Source organism: Dermochelys coriacea, chromosome 3, assembly GCF_009764565.3.
Source record: "Dermochelys coriacea isolate rDerCor1 chromosome 3, rDerCor1.pri.v4, whole genome shotgun sequence".
NCBI classification, from domain to species: domain Eukaryota; kingdom Metazoa; phylum Chordata; order Testudines; family Dermochelyidae; genus Dermochelys; species Dermochelys coriacea.
The window spans coordinates 140,669,085-140,692,173 of record NC_050070.1 but is presented as its reverse complement, the minus strand read 5'-3'; the positions used below and the strand labels follow the sequence as shown (position 1 = coordinate 140,692,173).

General features: G+C 40.3%; 1 protein-coding gene and 1 long non-coding RNA gene across 4 annotated transcripts in view; one reads left to right on the top strand and one right to left on the bottom strand.

The window, feature by feature from the left end:
• Positions 1-22,782, bottom strand: part of EXO1 (exonuclease 1) — a 27,734-nt gene extending 4,952 nt beyond the window's left edge. The window contains exons 1-11 of the mRNA XM_038394008.2: positions 22,512-22,782; positions 21,960-22,133; positions 19,152-19,271; positions 17,296-17,419; positions 15,774-15,911; positions 14,811-15,023; positions 11,688-11,875; positions 10,673-10,769; positions 5,609-5,837; positions 3,100-3,349; positions 334-820 (exon numbers count right to left, since the gene is read on the bottom strand). Of these exons, the coding sequence (XP_038249936.1) occupies positions 334-820; positions 3,100-3,349; positions 5,609-5,837; positions 10,673-10,769; positions 11,688-11,875; positions 14,811-15,023; positions 15,774-15,911; positions 17,296-17,419; positions 19,152-19,271; positions 21,960-22,120 (2,007 nt within the window). The 5' untranslated portion in view covers positions 22,121-22,133; positions 22,512-22,782. The remainder of the gene's footprint in view (positions 1-333; positions 821-3,099; positions 3,350-5,608; positions 5,838-10,672; positions 10,770-11,687; positions 11,876-14,810; positions 15,024-15,773; positions 15,912-17,295; positions 17,420-19,151; positions 19,272-21,959; positions 22,134-22,511) is intronic.
• Positions 22,683-23,089, top strand: part of LOC122459430 — a 124,197-nt gene continuing 123,790 nt past the window's right edge. The window contains exon 1 of one of the 3 annotated variants that reach the window (XR_006280134.1): positions 22,683-22,787. This is a non-coding gene — a long non-coding RNA (uncharacterized LOC122459430). The other 2 variants (XR_006280133.1, XR_006280132.1) reach the window with 2 other exon arrangements.

The window sequence follows — 23,089 nt, the reverse complement described above, 5'->3', positions numbered from 1 at the left end:
ATAGAGGTCAGACTAGATCACAATGGTCCCTCCTGGCTTAGAATCTGAGAGTCTATGAAAATAAGAGGACTGACTCAAAGAGCCAATGTCAAACTAATATGCCAATCCATGCTGCATAGACATGTCCACCATACAGACAAGTAGCTTTTGTCATTAGAAATTAACATATTCATAGGGCATTATTTTGAAGAGGAAAGTCAGATGGATCACTAGAGTAATTAATGTGACCTGTTTGCAAATGCCTGAGACAGTACTGAAAATATTACCCTAAACTCTGATGAATTAGCCCACATTACCAGTACAGCTGAATTGAAACAAAGCTAATTTTCTTACTTCTGCTTCTGAGTCTTTGTTAGACAACTGCGATATTCTTGAGAAGTCCAAGCTGCTTTCTGATAGCTCACTAGATCCTTGAGACTGCAAAGAACACTCCATTTCCAGTAAGGGGGAGGATTCTTCATCCGACTCATCACCTCCTGCATTGCTGACTGTATGTAATCTAGATATCTCAGAACCCTGGGACACCCTTTGATTGTTTCTCTGTCGGTGAAACTGCTGTAACAGCAGCACGCCAGGAGATGGGCTGGGCGTCCCAGGACTCTCTCCAAGACTTCCAGACCAACTGAAACAACTCTGTGTTTCCACAGGGGATGATGAGGTAGTTCTTGTAAATTTCCCAGTCTCCAAACACTGAGGAACAGGATCTTCTGTTATACTTTTAGTTTCCTGGGCTGGACAATCCAACTTGACATCCTGTGATGGTTGGGCAGTTTCATCCTTTGTGGTACAATCAACCATATTGGTGGCATGGCAGAAGAACCTAACATACATAAAATGAAAGATACAAGGGATAGAGATGGGGAAAAAAATTATCAATTTTTCAAATGAAAATGTCATTTTCACAATCACAGCAATTTTGTTTTGGAAGTATTATTTACAGCTTAATGGGTTCTAGCTCAATGGAAGCAGCAGTAATACCAGTCACTGTCTGCCCTTTCAATCATGCTATTAGAACTACACTAATCTGAATTTTGAGGAGAAGCCCCAGTGAGGTTTGCAAAAAATAAGGCTGCTGCAGCATCATACTCCTCTCAGACTAAGAAGTCTACCTCCTTTCTCATGCCCTGGTCCCAACAATACTGGGTAAGCTGTAAGATGGAGCTACTGACAGCCACCCTACTGCTGCAGAGATAGAGGGGACGGGCAGGCTAACCGCTTTTGTGGTTAAGACATGAGGCTGAGACCCACAAGACCTTGGTTCAATTCCCAACTTTGTTGCAGACTTGTGTGTGACCGTGGGCAAGACACTAGGACCCCAACCCTGCAAACATTTATGTACATGCTTAACTTCAAAGATGCAAATAGATCCATTGACTTCAATGGGACTACTCATGCTTAAAGTTATGCACATGCATAAATGTTTTCAGGAGTAGGGCCTTAATCTTTCTGTGCTACACTTCTCTACTTGTAAAATGAGAATAATACTTCTCTAATGCCCTGTGAGATACGATATCATTAATGAATGTAAGTAGCTCAGACATTTTGCTAATAGGAGCCATATACATACTTAACTGATGGATCACTTTGTATGAGATTACTACAAGAGTGAGCTAGAATTCATCCAGCCCTTTCAACTTTGGCAGTTACTACTAGGGACTGTTGCCACAGCCTCATTTAAGCTCTCTCTGACACCGAGCTAACAACTGGCAAATCCTGGTTTCTGGGATGAGATGTCAAAGCTGGATGCTGTGCAATTCTAGGTCTTGTACAGCCTAGCAGAGACATAGGACCTCACTGATATATTTTTTAAGAACTTTTTCTAAAACATGCTCTCCAACATTTAGTGAAGTAATGAAATTTATAAGTTAAAATGGTTTGCTTTGATATCAACTATGCATAACAGTCTTCTCATTTTATGTGCCTCTCTTTGAAAAGCTCTTAATCAAGTAAGTAGTGAATATGCTCTTCCAGGATGAATTGCTTCTATCCTTGGTATAACACTGCAGCTATTTTTAGAATAGCTATTGCATAATCTGGAAATTAAATACCATCAATTGCTAATAAACTTTTATATCTATAGAGTATTATAGCATGGAAAACGGATAGAAGAAAAATAATTCTGTTTTACAGCAGTCTTGTCATACTCTGCAGTTAGAGTAAAAACTAGACACTTAACTATATGCCCCTAGTAAATTAGGCCAACTTCCCCTTCTTTTCCAGGATTAACAGGAAGAAATAAGCATACAAATATGGCAAGAAAGCCCAGCATCAGATGTGTATTGCCAGTTCACTGCAGCCACACATTGCCTACTTTAAGAAATGTATGCAAATAGGTGCAAACAAGCCTCAGAAAGTCAGATTGATTAGGTTTTGGATGTAGCCTGCATCCATGAAACCTGGCTGGGAGACTTTAGAATCCTTGTATTCTCCCACTTTATATCCTCCTAAACTACTCAGCACACTACAAGCTGATGGAAGACAAGAGTGGAAGTTGGATTGGCGTCAATATTCCGTTAACCTTGCATATAAAAAACACAATTTTAAAATGAAAGAATTTAAACAATATGAAACCAAAGTCAATTGGGATTTTCCATTCTTCTACAGAATCCTACAGACCAATGAATTCATAAAAAAAGAGCTGAAACACATTCAAACAACATTGCATCACTAAATGCAGTTAATACACATCATGGTCTTCACACTAAGCCCAGTGCTTAAGGAGGAAGCATGGTTCAGTAGATAGGACACTGGATGAAGAGTCAGGAGACCTGGGTTCTGTTTCTGGTTTCACTCCTCCTCTGCTTTGACCTTGGGGAAGTCACTTCACCTTTTGTTCAATGGTTTCTGCTCCCACCTTTTGTACATCTATTGACATTGTAAGCTCTTTGGGGGTGGGAACTGTCTCTCACTATGTGTCTGTACCATGCCTAACATAAGGGGTCTCTAATCTCCATTGGGAGTTTTGAGGCACTTTTGTAATACACATAATGAACAGTAAAAGTAGGAAAACTGCAATGTTAAATTCTTAGTATTTCATAAGAATTTAATCTTGACATTTTTAATATTATATTACTCATTAAAACAGTGATTTAAACATGCCTGCTTCTAGTCCCTGGAACAACAATAGCACCGCTCTCTTCATTTTTCCTCTGCAGAAAGGAAGCAAATCTGTTCCTGACTTTAGGTTGGGTGTTTGAGTTCTCTTTACTGAAAGAGTCCCCCGAAGCATGAATCGGTGACACTGCAGAGAGACACTTCTGTAGCTCACCATCTTCACTATTTTCTTTCTTGGGCTTTTTTGCTTTTGAAAACGAATACTGGCTCAACAGATCTCCATCTGATACCTCTTCTAAATAGAAAGAATACAGTTCTCATTAAGTTTAATATCACTGTAGAAATGCCCTGTTGAATGAACTCTCCCAGCTGGTAAGAAATGAGCTGAATTGAACATTATGCCATTTACCATTGTAACAAACCTGAAATGCTGTTAATTTCAGAATGGTGTAGACATTTAGGAGATTATGGTATTTAACACAAATGTTGGCCAGTAAATTTATAAATTGTAAGAACATGTACTAGACAAGTAACGCACTACCAAGTGGCCTGTTTCACAAATCATATTAGGATAAAATTCCAAAATTACTACTACTAATTATTTATAAAAATACTGCAAATGCAGACTATTTTCTCAGAGTAAGAAGCAATACCTGCTTCATTGAGTATATAAACAGAGAGACTGGGACAACAGTTTAGAAAAAGGAGGGCACGAGGAAACAATTAGTGAGGAAAACAAGATAGAAAGGATCACTGAAAGAAACGGTACTGAAGAGAAAAAGAGGTCATGTGCTTGGATAACAAATACTGAAAGCCTGTTCCAAGCATGACAGGGGGTCTAAAACCAAGAAAGGGACAAAGTAAGCAATAGAGACAGCACTGAGAGAAGTACGTGGAGCTAATAAGGGCTGAGACTTAAACAGGGCAAGATTATGTAAAGCCTTGAAAGTTAGGATAAGGATCTTGAGTTTGAAACAGTAAGCAAAAACAGACCAGTAAAAAGGTGCAAGAAGTGGAGAGTAAATCTACGTAGGAAGCAGAATTTTTGATAACCCAGAGATATGAGAAGCTGGAGGGAAGAATGTCACAGTAGTCAAGGCAAGTGACAAAGGCTTAGCAGAGGCATGGACAGGAAGAGGCTGAAGCTGTGATAAATGAGGGGGAGTGGCATAGCTCCCTTTTATGGGCACCCAGCCATGCAGTAACTATAAAATCCCTCTTAGTAGCTGTTCTCTAATTGCTCTACCAGTAAAGGGTTAAAAAGTCTCACCGCTTTTTAAGTGGACTCACAGGAAGTGAGTTGGCACCTGGGCAAAAGTGGGGAGGCTAGGACTTTTTAAAATTGAAACAAGACTCCCCTTTTGTCTGTCTGTGGTTGTTTTCCGGGGGAGAGGCAGACAGGGCAGAGCTATGCTGCAAGAAGCAGGGGGCCAGGTATGAAAAATCCTCGGTATCATATCTAGAAACCACTCATTTGAAACTCCAGATATGTAAGTAGATCAGGAAATGTCTAGGAAGACGCGATTAGGTTTATCTCTATTTCTTTATGGTTGGTGACTCCTCTGTGCTAACAACCGGTGCTTTTGTTTTGTTGTAACCTTTAAGCTGGACCACAAGAGAGCTATTCTTGCTGCTTAATCCTTGTAGTTACTTTTTTAAAAAAATCTAGCAATAGCTAAGAGGTTTGTGCACGTTTAATTAGCTGGTGGCAATAGCTGATTTCCTTTGTTTTCCCTTCTCAGCTCTTCCCCAGAGGGGAGGGCCCCTGCCAGTGGGTGCTGGGAAGGGGGAGCTGTTGGGGGCTGCTGATGTATTACTGTGGCTCTTTAGCAATGTACGTTGGTAAATTCTGGCTCCTTCTCAGGCTCAGGTTGGCCACCCCTGAGACAGACCAAGCAGAGTAAGAAAAGAGAAGTGCCACTTTCACTTAGCTAACAATAACTCAGTTACCTTGGTAAGGGTAGGTGGAAAGTGGTAACTGGAACAGAGGGCAGAAGCCAGATTGAAGAATATAATGGGAAAACTGGAAGACAGACCATCTAGGCAGTGGGAATAGACAGAATGCTCAAGGAACTTGAATATGGAAAGAAGGAGTAAGAAGGAGTAGCATATACAATATTTTTGAGAACTCCTCTGCCTGCATCCCACCCTGTGACTGGTGGGATATTTTCTAGTGCCTTATGAACCATTATAAAATAAACAAAACAAATCATATAATTTGAAATAGATTTCTAAAAATAATTTTAAGCAATGTAATTAAAAATTTGGCAGGATGAGATTTCTAACAAAATGGCTAAACTTTTGAAACTCCAAAAGCAAATCAGATGAAACCTAAAACTCTATATATAATCAAAACTCCAATTGTTACTTAGTTTTAGTATTTTGTCTCTTCAGTCTTGCAACACGTTTAAACAAAACACACACACACACAAAATTCTTCATATAAAAATATACTGGAGATGGAGTTCTCAACCTCAAGTCTTCAACTCAACTAAAAAAAAGGTTCTCCTTTTTTCCCTTTCTGTCCTGATAATTTTTGTGTAAAGACACATACCACTTCTTGATCTTTTGACTAGTAGTTCCTTGCTTGGAAGTTTCAGGCCTTTGATACTAATTATTTTCTCAATGCCTTTTGTCGTTGATTTCTCCAGCAAATAAGTGGTACATGTGGTAATGTCTGTATTATGACCAGGCTTGTAATCTCTGCTCCAAATGCTGTTTACACAATATGGTTTCTGACTAGCAACTCTATCATTCCAGCCACGACTTCTTGGCCGTGAAGGCTACAAAAAATAAAAAGAAGAGAACAAAACACGTATTGGAGAGAAATTTATTAAATCTAGGATTCCCCACTTTAGAGTATCAGGATGATTTGACATTTTTACAACAGCTATGACAGACCGATCTGCCCTTCATTCACATTTTATTCTCATTTCCACATTTTCAAATACTTCCCATATAAATTAATTTTTGTGTTGCCAAATCCTTTTTCCTTCAAGTGTGGTGTGATTGACAGCTAGTCTAAGACAGATATAAATAGGCAGAACAATCAAAACAATTTTAATTTCTGTTATGAAAACAATTAGAGGAAATATTTTATATTGAATTAAATACAGCAAACGTGACATCCCAATGAATTTTTAGAGTTATATTTGAACCAGTTACTTCCATAGGTAAGCCTTTAATTAATCCTTTCTGAACTGATATGGAAATAGATGTTAAAAAGTCAGATGTTTGAAGCAGTTTAAGATTTTTAGTTTGTGCAGGACAACTAGAAGTACAGAGACTTAAGTAACACTCCAAGTAAAGTGATGCTGTTTTTCCTCTCTGGACATCCAGGTACAAATTTTTATTAGGATAAAAATAAGTGCAGGGATTCCAGTGTAATCCTCAGAATACATACAGCCAAGTCATAAAAACAACTAAAAATGTGGTACAATAATATGTGCTGAAGAGTTTTCCAGGACTGGAAAAGGGGCACCTCAGCTAAGAAAGGAAGAGCATTGGCAGTACCTTGGAGAAAAGTTGACAAAATGCCATCTTCCTTTCCACTACCATTTAGTCCCTCACTTTCACAAGCAATACATTTCTACATCAAAATGAAGAATATAAACAGATTTATTTTTGTATATTCCCAATGTATGATACTTTCCCTTCATTTACTCAGACCAGGTGATTCTGGCCACCCTACGTCGGTTGTAGATGTCACATGACAAAAGATGCCAATGAGGATTATCTGTTCTGGATGTTCTAACCAATCTATTTCCTTGTCTGTCCACCATCCCTTGTAAACTGAAGAAGTATGTTTCCTTTGACCAAAACAAGGTCAGTAGACCCCTTTTCAGCATTTAGAGTTTGCAAATGCCTTTTCTTAACTTATCAGGAAGTACTTAAAGTTATCTCTGAAATATAATGCATAATGATTATGGAAAGATTTTTGCACCACAAGCAAGAACTTTAATCCAGGGACTGCAAATTCCTGGTAGATTCAGGTCTTGACTAGCACCAGAAAAGCTTGATTGGTCCACGGAACCATAAGGTTTGCTATCTCACCAACAATTAGAGCAAAGAACTACAGTTATGCACACCATAGAAAGCTGGGAACATTATAAAGCAGATTCTAGTTCTGGCAGTGCATAAAACAATGCACCCTGAAACTACATCACTTGATTTACTATCTTTCTTCCCCTTATAACAGTAGTTCCCAAACTTTAACAGCCCGCGAACCGTTTTCACTAAATTGTGAAATCTCATGAACCCCCTCCTGAAAATGAATATTTCCAGGGATTTAAGTTTAAATTCCTCCGCACTCCGCGGGGCTCCTGCTGCTGGACCCTGTTGACTGCCCTGCCGTCAACTGAGCTCCACTGAGCTTGGGCTGCAGGTCCTGCTGACCGCTGGGGCTTGGGCTGCCAGCCTCAACTGCCCAGCCCTGCTCTCCCTGGCGTTTGGGCTGCCAGCCCCACACGGAGCGCTAAGGTTCAGGCTGCTGGCTCCCCCATTCACAGGGGCAGCGCTTGGGCTGCCAGCCTCAACTGCCCTTCCCCGCTCTCCCTGAGGCTTGGGCTGTCTGCCCTGCAACTGGGTCCTACCTGCTGCCTTCATTGCCCGGGGTCCTCTGGCCGCCATTAGTGAAATTTGTCTGCAAACCCCCTGTAACGTTCTGTGAACCCCCAAGGGTTCGCGAACTGCAGTTTGGGAACCACTGCCTTATAACTTCAATTGTAAAACATTTGCAACAGCTACCCATCACAAGAACTGGTATATTTAAAAGGGTTTATTTAGGGATGTTGATTAATCACAGTTAACTCACGCGATTAACTCAAAAAAATTAATTGCGATTAATCAGACTGTTAAACAATAGAATACCAATTGAAATGTATTACATATTTTTGGATGTTTTTCTACATTTTCAAATATATTGATTTCTATTACAACACAGAATACAAAGTGTACAGTGCTCACTTTACAAATATTTGCACTGTAAAAATGATAAACAAAAGTAATAGTATTTTTCAATTCACCTCATACAAGTACTGTAGTCAGTGGCGCGGCCACGTGGAGAAAACAGGAGGAGCGGAGATAACAACAGGCGCCACCCGCTAGTACTCACCTGGCGGTGCTCCAGGTCTTGCGCAGTGGGTAAGGTGGCGCTCCCGGTCTTCAGCAGCACTTCAGCATCGGGTCCTTCACTCGCTCCGGTGGCACTGAAGGACCCCCCGGCACCGCAATCCCGCCAAAGACCGGAGCGAGTGAAGGACCCAATGCTGAAGTGCTGCTGAAGACCCAGAACGCTGCAGGGTGAGTAAAAATTTAAAAGGCGCCAAAGGATTAAATAGGTGCCACTTCTGCTCGGTGGGGGAGCAGCCGCTGCCCCGCTCCCCCCCCAGCTACAGTACTGACTGTAGTGCAATCTCTTGATCATGAAAGTGCAACTTACACATGTAGATTTTATTTTGTTACGTAACTGCAGTCAAAAACAAAACAATGTAAAATTTTAGAGCCTACAAGGCCACTCAGTCCTACTTCTTGTTCAGCCAATCGCTAAGACAAACAAGTTTGTTTACATTTACGGGAGATAGTGCTCCCTGCTTCTTATTTACAATGTCACCTGAAAGTGAAACAAGCATTTTCATGGCACTTTAGTAGCCATCATTGCAAGGTATTTACGTGCCAGATATGCTATACATTCGTATGCCCCTTCATGCTTTGGCCACCATTCCAGAGGACATGCTTCCACATTGATGTTCATTAAAAAAAAAAAAAAAAGTGTTAATTAAATTTGTGACTGAACTCCTTGGGGGAGAACTGTATGTCTCCTGTTCTGTTTTACCTGCATTCTGCCATATATTTCATGTTATAGCAGTCTCGGATGATGACCCAGCACATGTTCTTTTTCAGTACACTTTCGCAGCAAATTTGACAAAATGCAAAGAAGGTACCAGTAAGGTTATTGAAGATAGCTTCAGCACTCGACCCAAGGTTTAAGAATCTGAAGTGCCTTACAAAATCTGAGAGGGATGGGGTGTGGAGTATACTTTCAGAAGCCTTAAAAGAGCAACACTCCAATGTGGAAACTACAGAACTTGAAGCACCAAAAGAGAAAATCAACCTTCTGCTGGTGGCATCTGGCTCAGATGATGAAAATGAACATGCATCGGTCAGCTCTGCTTTGGATAGTTATCAAGCAGAACCCATCATCAGCATGGACGCATGTCCTGTGGAATGATGGTAGAAGCCTGAAGGGATATATGAATCTTTAGCACATCTTGCAAGGCCGGCTCCAACAGTGCCATGTGAATGCCTGTTTTCACTTTCAGGTAATACTGTAAACAAGAAGCAGGCAGCATTATCTCCTGCAAATGTAAACAAACATGTTTGTCTGAGCAATTGGCTGAACAAGAAGTAGGACTAAGTGGCCTTGTAGGCTCTAAAGTTTTACATAGTTTCATTTTTGAATGCAGTTATTTTTGTACATAATTCTACATATGTACGTTCAACTTCCATGATAAAGAGATTGCACTACCGTTCTTGTATTAGATGAATTGAAAAATACTATTTCTTGTGTTTCTTTACAGTGCAAATACTTGTAATCAAAATGAATATAAAGTAAGCACTATATACTTTGTATTCTGTGTTGTAACTGAAATCAATATATTTGAAAATGTAGAAAACATCCAAAAATATTTAAATAAATGGTATTCTATTATTGTTTAACAGTGTGATTATTTATTTTAATCGCTTGACAGCCCTAATTTTATTGTTATACGAGCTGAAGGGTTAAATCCCAGCATTCAAAAAGCACATTATTCTAGTTCTTATCATTTATGAGCTGTCAGTCAGCTGCTAAAATCATATTCAAACTGAAGGGGTGGGGGGAGAAGATAGTCACAAAAAAGACTTTTTTAAAGTGAGTTTCATTTGATTTATTGAAGCCATTTTTTCTATATTTTTTAAAACCTTCCACTAGTGGAAAAAAAGTTTTCACTTTCAAAAGAACCTAAAATGGCTCATAATTAAGTGAAGAAAGTAGTACAGAAACAGTACTGGATATCTTTCCCCACAACTTAATTTCATGAGGCTTCTTGAACCCAGAAAACTGTTGTTAATCCAAATTCAGGAAAGCCTTTAAACAGATGCTGAACTTCCACTGATTTCAAACGGTTGCAAGCACAGATTTAAGTGCTTTCCTGAATCAGGGCCAGTCAATGACAGAATGAGCATTAAATTGTTATATATTACTGGGAGAGGAAACCACAATAGATACTAATAAATATGAACTGTATTTAAGCTTTTGGGAACTACTGAGAGGTTTTAAAAATATTGGCAAAAATTGTTTCAAACAATGAGGTGTCACATACATTTCAGAATCCAGAAACACTTTCCAAAGCACTGGTCTTTGACCAGTGATCAAGGGGGCGAATAACCCCCAAATTTGTATTCTGTTGCTGCTTGAGACTCACTATTATTCCAGACTCCTTCTGTACTATATACAACTGTCAGAGCACCAGACCAGCTTGCGCTTCTTGACACAGCTGTAGGTAACATTCAGCCATACTTTCCCTTGCAATTCCAAAGGTATGTCAAAATCCTATGTTGAAAGTTTTAAAAACGTTACCTGTGAAGCCTCAGGGTTGTAGTCATCAATTTGTTCCATTGTATGGATATCTTTATTGCCAAGAGCAATTTGAAAAGCAGTATCATCACCAATATATCTAAGCCAATCAAATTAAGGGGATATACATCTGAATATTTGTATTATAAATACAAAATAGTATGACAAATTACAACTCGTACTCTAATTTCTATATTAAAATATGTTATTAGAATAATCCAAAAAGTTAGTATCCAAAGAAGAATATATACTGCTGCACACGCTGCTCTCCCCTGACCTCATTCAGTAGTAGCATCTGGCAGTCCTGGGGGTGTGTGGGTAAGTCACAAAACAGTTCAAAAAAGAAGAAAAAAAAAAAAAAGAAATAAAGGAAGTTGTTAGTCACTACTAGGGAGAGCCTGCCAGAGAAATAATAGTGGCCCAAGAAAATGAAAGTCTCTGTCAGTCACGCCCCACAGCAGCTTGGTGGGTGTTTCAAAGTTGGGAGCTAGTTCTTAATGACTCCCTCCCTTCATACTTGATTTCTTATTCCACCATGCTGGGAGTTATAAGAGGAAGACAGAGGATGGGGAAATGCCCCCGCTCTCACAGGTAAACAATCCCCACACAGGTTAGGCAAATGACAGACAGGATCCTAAGTGTTGATGGGAAAGTTACAATGTGTATTATCTTAACATCACCCACAGTAATCACTGTCTCAAAGAAGTCAAGACAGTTCTTTAAAAAAAACAAAAACAAACTAAATTCAGTCTAAAGTTAAGCCAAGGAACACTTTCTTTAAAAAGCATATTTGTGATTTTAGAACCAAGGGTATTTCCAATTACTGGAAGTTTTTTCCTTCTGACGAGAGCAATGCTTTAAAAAGTTAAAGGAAGAAAGACTTACTAACTTTTGACAGGCTGACTGATCAAACAAAAACCTCCTGTATAATAATGGAGAAAATTACAAAGGAAAGGAAGAGAGGAAATCCACTGTGCCACACCATTTCCCCCATAATATGCTAGTGCACAAAGGATACCGCCCTGCATAAAGTAGTGTTTCTGGATCAATGTTGTCATCATAAGCATTCAGAGGAACAAGCTTCCTCTTGATTGGGTCAAAAACCAATTGATAAAGGAAAGTATTATTGGCTCGAATAAATCCCTCTATGTACTCTTCCGATACAGTTATATTCATCTTCAGGTACTGCCCAATTTTCTTTATAACCTGTCAACAACAACAACAAAAATATTGCTTTCTTATCACTTCCAACCAAAGGAGATGCAATACCATGCACATCTTCAAAAGTAGTATTCCAGATATTCTTGAGGAGATATTCTGTGACTATATGAAATGTTATTTTGAGTACAGGGCAGAAGGAGTGGGTGAAACACAGCAGAACAAACAAACAAACATACATACATACACACATAGAGAGAGAAATTTTATATCCAAATATCCTAGAAGGAGTACTCTGACTACATGGGAAGCTGCTGTTAGGAGAATGGAATGTGCAGAAGGAATGGGTGGAGGAGAAATGTAATAGAACAGCCTTCACACAAACACACACACTTTAAATTAGCAAACAAAACCTACATTTAATGACAGTTAAGGTTGTGGAAGGACACACTCTATCCGTCCAAAACCTTAAAAGCAGGGAAATAAGTTAATAGATAGGGACTTGTGCATTCCTTTCCACCTTCATATTCCCAGCCACGCTATTAATAACTCGCTCCAGCTCTCCATAAGGATTTCATTTCCATCTCTAACAGATACCATTAGCAATATGTACCCCATCTTCATTAATGTTTTGCATTAGAGTGCAAGTTTGATGAAACTGAGGTATAACTAAATGTATCCTTTATTCTAGTTCACCCTCCTCTCTTCCATCTTCAAACACACAAAGCTAAAAATTATTAAATATGACAAAAGAAAGGCTCTTAAGCTTTCAAAAATCCTTTGCTAGTTATTTTTAATCAACAAGAATACCGACTTAATATTTAAATAGTTTCTCCAATATATATATTGGATTTAGGTACTTTTTTGGTGGTTCCTTTGAATTTGTTAATTGGGAGTTAAGTTTTGAGACAAATTTCTTGAGAAGGATGCATTTCAGTATATAGGCAAATTTTACCCTCAAAGAAACTCATTTTTTTCAGTTTAGAACACCAAACATATTTTTGAAGTATTTTTTCTGCATTCATTCCAATTACTCGAGTGTAACTCACTGCAATGAGAAATCTGAATGGTGTTTCACACACTGTTGGATCAGTATGCTTATTGCCCAATGCCAACTCTGTCCACATATTTATTCAAGTGACACCATCATAGGACCTAATCACATTAGCCACGCCATCAGGGGCTCGTTCACCTGCACATCTACCAGTGTGATATATGCCATCATGTGTCAGCATTGCCCCTCTGCCACGTACATTGGCCAAACCGAACAGTCTCTACACAAAAGAATAAAATGGACTCAAATCTGACAACAGGAATCATAACATTCAAAAACCAGTAGGAGAACACTTCAGCCTCTCTAATCACTCAGTGACAGACTTAAAGGGGCAATTTTGCAACAGAAAAGATTCAAAAATAGACTCCAAGGAGAAGCTGCTGAACTTGAATTAATATGCAAACTAGATACCATTAACTTAGGTTTGAACAGAGACTGGGAATGGCCCAGTAATTACACTAATTGAATCTATTTCCCCATGTTAAGTATCCTCACACCTTCGTGTCAACTGTCCAAATGAGCCATCTTGATTATCACTTCAAAAGTTTTTTTTCCCCTGCAGATAATAGCTCCTCTTAATTAATTAGCCTCTTACAGTTGGTATGGGTACTTCCACCTTTTCATGTTCTCTGTATATATAAATATCTTACTATATGTTCCATTCTATGCATCCAATGAAGTGGACTGTAGCCCACAAAAGCTTATGCTCTAATAAATTTGTTAGTCTCTAAGGTGCCACAAGTACTCCTGTTCTTTTTGCGGATACAGACCAACATGGCTGCTACTCTGAAACCTGTCCTTATTGCTTAGTTACTGGCTTACGATATTTACAGCTGAAATGCTTCCCATGAAATATTAGCAAACGACAGCTTTTCAGGTGCAAATTTCACTATTTAGCTAAGATAGGTATACTTAGGTTTTTTGGTTTTTTTTAAATATTAGTTTGCTTAAACAGTGGAAACTGTGATTAAACAATGGAAAAATCTACAAGATTTCCTTCTGATATTAAGAAAGCTTGATGAGCAAGTCAAATAGGTTAGATACATGCGCTACCAATAAATTTGTGAAATAAAGAAGAATAACACTTATTAAATCCTCAAAGATCCACACCGAGCAGAGCAATTAAGCAAGTGCTTAACTTTAAGCAAATGAGTAGTTCAGCTGAAGTTAACGGAACTTTCCTTTGCTAGATTAGGGCTACTAGCAATTATGCCTTCAAAATAACATGAGGTTCCATGTATATCATTTCTTAAGAACTCTCTTCTTCCATATTGACCACAAGAAATTAATAAATAAATATGAAGAAAATACAATTGCAAGCTAAATCTATTCTCTGGATCTCTCAATGTGCCGGGTTTGGTTTTCGGTGTAAGCTCTGTGGGGAAAGAACTATCTTCATTTTTATGTCTTGTACAGTGTCAAACACATTGTTTGCCCATGAAAATGATAAAAAATAAGCAGACGTGAATACACATAGGGAGCAGGGTAAGAAGATGGCACTTCTTCCATCAATCATTCTTCCACAGAAGAACCACATTTTAAGTAGCTGAATCTAGCACAGTCTGAAACCAATTTAAAAGTTGTGGGCTGGTTTTCTGGGAATGACACACCAGGAGTACTTTAAATGATAGCATGAAGGACAATCCTTTAGGCTTTGAAAAACCTGTCCACATGCACTATATATTCTTGAAGAATCAGAATAAATCAGCATTTGTTTTATTTAGGTGTTGAGAAACAGTGCTCCAATGCTGTTTTATTAACGAAACACACCATTCTCCAACATCAGTGAAATATTTCCTTTGATAGTTTCCTCAAAATGCAGGTAGCTAAGGAGAACACCCTTCATGACATCCAACCCCTTAGATTTAAAAAGTGAGTGATATATAAAGGCCTTAGAAATCCTAATACACAAATCTGAGCATACATTACCTTAATAATATCAGGATTACTGGCTAGTTTTAATAGCTTGCATGCCTTAGCTAACCCAATTCCATGAAGTGATGGAAGGTAGTCACAACCAGAAAGAATGCACATGTAACGGAATTTCTCTTCAGTAAATACATCCCCAAGCTGTTTACACTTTCCTAGTCGAGCCTGATCGATCTCTAGTCCATTTCCAAACTTGTCAATTTTCAGAAACACCTTGAAATAAGACAGAGCAAGTAGTAACATTAATTCTCTTCTCATTGTATTTTATGCATATTAGTGAACAAAAGGGTGTTCCCCCTCAAACATTTATTACATTAGCAGCTTGTGATGTTTGCCTTGCCTATTACATTTGCTTTCAGAAGACTAAATTCTAGAAGGTACAGTGTTGCCTGCCAGAAACTCCACAGCCAGTAGAGGAAGCATGTGTTAGAGTGTGTTTTGAAAGGAGCCAAGGAACAAAGGACAGCTTGCTACACAGGCCTTCTGCAAAAAAGCCATGGTTAGGATATTCTTGAATGGGTTCTAAGAGTCAGTGTTGTGGTCAAAAAGTTGTGTGTAGGCTTCCTGATCCAGCAGTGGCATCTGAGCATACATCTATTTGCAGATTCCTGCTTCTAGAATATGGACACACATTAATACTGTAATTATTATGGGGGTTGTTTTTTGCTTCTTTCAGTTCATATTCAAGAATAGGAGCATCTTTGGTGCAGGTATTTTGCTTACTCTGTTCGGAAATCACATACTACATTGTGGACACTACTGAAAATAAATATTTATTAGTTTGTGGCACTTAATGGAGAAACAAGGTTGAATTTAACCCGTAACCTCTGTGTCTCAGTTTCCCTATCTGTGACAAGACAATAGCTGTACTTACATACTTCACAAGTGTGTATGGACAATTAGTTTGTACAATGCTTTGAAGATGTAAAGTGAGGTGTAAGGGCTATTTATATTTTTTATTACCTTTTTACACCCAAAAGCCAGAAGATCCGAGTCCTCTGTAATTATAGCTTGTACTATGCCAGTCTTATTAAGATAGGCCAACTGAGCATCAGCTTCATATGGAGCAACAACACAATCAACTCCTTGGGCACGGGCAGCCTGTACACAAACAAATATGAGAACAATGTAAGAATTGAACACTATTATTACTGGACTGCAGCAGCATCTAGGCTGCGGTCAGATGTAGGCCTTATTTTGCTAGGCATTGTGGATACAATTTTCAAACGTGCCTAAGTGTCTTAGTAACATTCTTCATTTTCAAATATGACTTAAGTGCTTAGAAGCCTAAGTCCCATTGACTTTCAATAACACTTAGGCTCCCAAGTCACTTTTGAAAATGGCAGTTAAGCAGTTTTGTAAGCATATAGTAACAACAATCAATACTTAAAAAAATCTTACAGTCTGAAACCCCAAACTTGCAAATCACTGTGTTGGGACACTACCCATTGAAATCCATAGGGTTCCACTCACGCAGACCCATTTGAAGGATCTAGCCATAAAAGTTTAAAAATAAATAATTTCAGTTTAAAAAAAACAAACATTTACTAATAAATAACATTTCCTACGTTGGCCTCCATGACTATGCACATTCATTTGATCTGACCACAACGGTTTATGCTCCCATTCCAACCAGTTTTTCTGTTCAAAGAAAGAACATCTGGACAAATAGAAGACTGCTAAAACTCTGCTATGACTGAGAAATTCAAAGATCAATTTCCTGGGCCATTTTTTAAGTGATCCATAATTTTCCTATATATAGTTGTTTGCTAACAATTACAAATATAAAACTTTACTATTTCCTCCCTGTCATTTATTTATGCCAGACTGAGGCACCCAAGCCATAAGTGGCTCTTTAATGTGTCTCCTGAAGCTTTTTGCAGCACATGATATTAAAACACAGTGTGATTTAATTATTAACCAGTTTAAGTAAGTAAAAGCATCCTGATTGGTTAATATGTTATTGACAAAATAATAATACTTGGTCAGTCATTTTGCTGTGAGAATAATAAGATTTCCCAGGTCATACTGTTTAAATATGAATATATAGTACTATAGTAAATGAAACAATGAATTCACGCTACTGCGACTCTTTTGGGTAATACCGATCGCTAATTTGTCTCCTAAATCACTGAGGTCTGAGTATCACTGATTTATGCTAAATGTCAAATGTGAGAGTACACTCAATGGTTTAGTTAATATTGCAAAGATACCTGTGAATGACTGTCACGTGCCAATTAAAAGAAGTCTGGCATAATGAAAAGCAGAGTTGAATACGGTAGATTTATCTGTCTAACAGCCAAAAATGTGCCTAACACATACATCAGGACATCTTGTATGATTATGTATTGAGAGAAAAGTTTCATGTAAATATGGGCAAGGAAAAGCAATGAGCAAGATATAAACATAGTGAAGAAGCTGCCAACAAAAACTGTAGATGTCATTTGCAAACCTACAATATATCTATATATAATTAACAACTTACCTTAATAACTTCATGAGCCATCGCATGGGTAACATTGACACTGCGCCCAAAACAGTCTCTGGCTTCTGATAACTTCCCCTCACGAAGCAACTGTTTCCCCTTCAGAAGATTAGCCTGTCGTTTCCTGCAGGATAATAAAACAAAAAAACCCACCTCCCTCAATATATATCATTATTATTATGCCACATTTACATAGTACCATAGTTTGCATGACACTTTATGAAGGATTAAGATGGACATGATTTCTTCTCCAAAAAGGTCATAAACTGTTACACAAAAGAAGAACATGAAGATATGAAAAGACATAGGAAAAAGGGGTGCAAACATACAAATAATGACAAGTCATTTTGTAGTAATGCTTATAAGTAGTAACACATTGATGTAGAGACTGAGGAAGAAGCAGGCAGCACAGGAGTTGAGATGAACAGTGCAAAGTAGGACAGAAGAAGCGGGTTTTAAAGATGGTTTCAAAGGAGAATGAAAATGTTTGACACAAGAGGTTTGTGAGAGAGTTGTGTTTCCTTCCAGATTGAGTCCAATACCACAAACTGAGTATTTTCCAGGTTTGAAGAGGCAAAGACCTTAAAACTTCTTGGGGCAGGGACCATCCGTTTGTTCTGCAATTGAACAGCGCATAGCACAATGGGGTCCTGGTCTATGACTATGGCTCCTAGATACTACCAGAGCGCAAATAATGAAAATTGCTAACCTAGCAATATTTGCAAAAATTCAGGACAAAATTTAATGACATCAGCTCACAAGATAACAGCATTATCAAATCAGAATCTGAACCCAAAACCCAGGCCTGAATCAAATCTTAATGTAATGCAGATTGAACAACACCCTGTTGACCCATTACTAATAATTAAGGCTAAGTTTCAGTCATGGGTATTTTTAGTAAAAGTCATGGACAGGTCACGAGCAGTAAACAAAAATTCACGGGCCCGTAACTGGTCCATGACTTTTACTAAAAATACCCCTGACTAAAACTTGGAGGGCGCCGCAGGTACTGGAGAAGGGGGCGCGGGTGCTCGGGGGGTGAGTCACGGTCCGGGGAAGCAATGCAGGTGCTGGAGGGGGGGGGGCGCACAGGCGCTGGAGTTGGTGGGGGCTAGAGCAGGCTCCCTACCCAGCCCTAGCTCAACGTGCTGCCTCCACTCCGCCCCAAGCCCCAGTTCTGCAGCTCCCATTTGCTGGGAACCATGGCCAATAGGAGCTGTGGGGGCGATGCCTGGCTGTTGGCAGAGGCAGCATGTGGAGCTAGGGGAGCTGAGGGAGAGGAGTCCCTGCAGCTAAGCAATGGTCCCAACCCCAAGCCCCCCACACAAACTCCTGTTGCTGGGGGCCCCGAGACTGCCCCAGTAACAGCCAGCGCAACTGACCCAGGGGCTGCCCGAACTGTTCAGGCCACTCCTGTGCCAGCTGCACAGGGCTACTGGAGAAGTCATGGAAAGTCACAGAATCCGTGACAAACATGGAGCCTTACGAATAATAATCAACTACCTGTACTGGCAATAAAATAATTCTACAGTTCTGATCTCATTGCACAAACCAGAGGTATAACTACAGAAGGTGTTTCAAATTACAAGTTACTGAGAAGCTATTGCTCAAAAGATCTGCTTTTTCCCCCACATTTATAAAATATTTCATTTTTTAAAGAGCAGTTCTTTTCTAAAAAAACCCAAAACTCTCAACAGTATTTTGGGGCTCAGTGTTGAAATAAGCATTACATCACACTGTAAGAAGCGTAGAAACTAAAGCAATCTTTGATAAGCCCAGCGAAATTACCAGTTTAAAAAATACGAAGCATAAGCACACAACTGGTATAATTTGTTTGCAAGTTGATCATTACTTACTCTCTTCGAGCTTTTTCCACTTCCTTTTTAGAAGGCAGGGTACATCCATCGAATACTAGAATTGGCTTGATCCCAAATGACAAGAGCATATCAACAAGTTTCAAGCAGAAGACTACATATCTGTAAGAAAATATATATATTTTCATATTATGAAGCGTGAAAACATCCATTGCTTGACAATGAAACTTAAACCTTAAGACTACCACATATTTCTAACTTGCAGGAAAAACAAAAAAGTTGATGATAATTAGCATTCAAGGCTGTCAGTGGGTTATAAACCTTTTTAAAAAAAAAAAAAAAAAAAAAACCCTGAAGAACAGAACAGATATACATTTTTATTATGAAGAAGTCCTCCTTATTTCCCGTCTCTGGTGAAGCCCAGTCCACTATGAACATTATTATCTGTTATGCTGTTTATTCTTCTTTACAAATAATTGCGTGTCCAAAGAATAAGTTACACTTCACTGAAGTGCCAAATTGTACAGCATTTTGTAATCTATGGGACAGATCATCTCCCTGATGCCTGTGAGCTGAATACATGATGCTCAAACAGAGAGGGGATGCATATTGCTTTATCCTTTCCTGAAACTCTGCAGATGACCTTCTGGCAGAGCTTTATGGTGATTAAAGGGTGATGAAAGTGCTTACCATCTATGTTTGCCACTATCCACCCATCACTCCAGATGGCGGATAAATACTAGGATGCCTGTGCTAAAACAAAAACTACGTGAAGCATCATTAAACTTGGGAATTGGGATCTGTGCCTATATATACCCCGTCCCAAAGAAAGGAGAGGTTATTATGATCAAGAGCAGGGTATGACCTTGCCATAGAGCAGAACTATGAACAGCCTTCAGATGGCAGGAAGGACAAAGCAGCAGCCCACCTTCACTGGTCCCCAAGCCCATCTTTTCTGGAGAAAAAGATTTGAGAGATTCTAAGATTAACCTTCCCATGTTTCTCATGTCCCCCAATCTCCTCAGTATTTCTATGGAAATGAACAATTTGGTCCAGTATGTGTATATAGGGATTATTTCACTCTTACAGATCTAGTTGCCTGCGGCTGAAAAGCAGCAGCCTTTACACAGCACTGAAGGCTATATTATTAAAAGGGCATTACAGCATTTTTGACAGTCATCTAATATTTTTCAAGTCTTAACTGACCAAACAGTTTTTTCTAACACATAATATGGAACAGTAGAGAGCAGCTTTTACAGTGTTATAGCTAGAAACACTTCTTCTGTGAGATAGACACTAGAATCATCAAAAATTGGACCAAAAGGAAGTGCTGTAATATTTATGAAAGTGGGGCAGGTCACATCAGAGAATGACAGAGGTTTTGACTAACACCCAAAATAAATTAAGCTTAGCCCTAACTGCCTAGTTTTGACTCATTTCCAGTTTAAAAAAAAAACAAAACAAAACACTTACTTAAATAGATATTGCATCCTAAAACAAAAGCTTGCCTCCAACTCTCCCAGGTTTATGAATCTTGTAAACAAATTCAAAAGCAGGCATATTTCTTTGGGATTCATTATGAGCAATGAACAATATATAATAATAAATAATATAAGTTGTGCAGGGTACTTTTGTGCGGGAAGAGGTTGATCTCATTCACAATATGGGGTGCCAGAATTACTCAACATTGTTATGTCATCCTATCACATAAGATTGTTTGGATTCAGAGTAGTAGCCCTGTTAGTCTGTATTAGCAAAAAGAAAAGGAGTACTTGTGGCACCTTAGAGACTAACAAATGTATTTGAGCATAAGCTTTCATGAGCTACAGCTCACTTCATCAGATGCATTGAGTGGAAAATACAGTAGGGAGATGATTTATATACACAGAGAACACGAAACAATGGGTGTTATCATACTGGAAGGAGAGTGATCACTTAAGATGAGCTATTACCAGCAGGAAGGGGAGGGGGGGAAGGAGGAAAACCTTTTATGGTGATAATCAAGGTGGGCCATTTCCAGCAGTTAACAAGAACGTCTGAGGAACAGTGTGGGGGTGGGGTGGGGATGAGAAATAACATGGGGAAATAGTTTTACTTTGTGTAATGACCCATCCATTCCCAGTCTCTATTCAAGCCTAAGTTAATAGTATCCACTTTGCAAATTAATTCCAATTCAGCAGTCTCTCCTTGGCGCCTGTTTTTGAAGTTTTTTTTGTTGAAGAATAGCCACTCTTAGGTCTGTAATCGAGTGACCAGAGAGATTGAAGTGTTCTCCGACCGGGTTTTGAATGTTATAATTCTTGATGTCTGATTTGTGTCCATTTATTCTTTTACATAGACTGTCCAGTTTGACCAATGTACATGGCAGAGGGGCATTGCTGGCACATGATGGCATATATCACATTGGTAGATGCACAGGTGAACTAGCCTCTGATAGTGTGGCTGATGTGATTAAGCCAGATGACATACTGCCAGTGGCACAAGCTGCATTATAGCTGGAACACTTTTCATTTTCATACAGTAACTTATAGATGTTATTCATGAAGGGTACATTGAAAAAACCTCTCCCGTCTGATTTTTAAAAAACTTACTTTTCATATAAGCAACACCAAAGACTGGGGGGGGGGAATCTTTTTTTCCCCAAGGTTTACTTTGTGTATCTGACAGCAATTTGTAAACGTAGACTCAGTCTTGCTATTTCTCCATTTGTGCATGGTTATAAAACCACAAAAATGAAACCCAGTCAGTTTTTTTTAAACATAAGAGTTAAAAGCAGTTTCAAGTTGGCAGTGTCCCCTTACTTTGTTAAAAGGCTGAGAAACTCACAAAAATAAGTTAGGGAAAGCTTACTGGTCAGTGGGTTCTCCTTTGGCTAGTTTTTCAGCACACGCATAGGCTCCTTTGTGCAGCCAGCAGTAAGTATCCACAGCTACCACTTGCCCTTTGTATTTCTTCACATGAGTAGGTTCAGCTGCCTCTTTGATAAACTGGAGCAGGCCGTGGATTCCCATGGTGATGCTTAAACTGGAATCAGGAAAGAGGGAAAAGGTGACTCAAAGCAGGTTTGCTCGCCCTGCAGGAGGTTTTCATCTTTGCACAGGGCCGATCGCACGAGACGGCAGGCAGGCGAGGCCGGGAAAGAAAAGCACCTGGGACCAGGGCAGCCTGCGCCTGGCAAGAGAGCCACGGAGCACGGGGAGATCCGAGCTTCGGCCCCCTGCCCCAGCGCACGCCGGCCCGGGAACGACAGCCACGCTGCGCCCGTGGCGAGCCGGGGCCCCCGCCCTGCCTCGATCCCGGCCGGGGCCGCTACGCCCCGTCTGGATCCCGGCCCCGGGTAGCCCCCTTCATCAGTCCGGGGACACCCTCGCCTCGCCCCGCCCCCCCCCCCGTCCTCGGCACCTGGGGCGGTTCGGAGGAGCCGCGAGACGCTCCCTTCTTCCGGCGGGGCTGGCTCCGTCCGCTCAGCCGCGGGGCGCGCGGGGAGCCTGGAGCACTTTCAAGCAGCGCGCGCTCCTGACCTCAAGACCCCGCCCCCGGAGCCGCTGGAGCGCGGCCTGGCGACAGACGGCCCCTCCCAGCATGCCGGGCGCGGCGGAGCGTTGCCGGCTGGGATATGTAGTCCGCACCGGGCCGGCTCCTGCTGCGCGGCAGGCGGCAGGACCCCGGCCGGCTCAGGTATGGGCGGGGGCGCTGGGCTCCGGCCCTACAGTGGCAAGGGAAGGGCCAGCAGCGGGGCCCGGGTTGTCAGGCGCCCGCCAGCCCCACGCGGGGAACGTCTGGAGTGTGGACCCCGCGCGGCCCCTAGGCCGAGAGAGGAGCGGAGCGTCTGGGGCTTAGGGGGTCAGTGTGCCCCACGCAGCTCCCTGCCCCCAGCATCCGCGTTGTTCCCCTGCCTGGCCAGAGCCTTTCCCTAGCGCACCCAGATACTTACTGCAGGGTGGGGGCCGCCTGCTTGTCTCCGCGGCGTGTAGCTACAG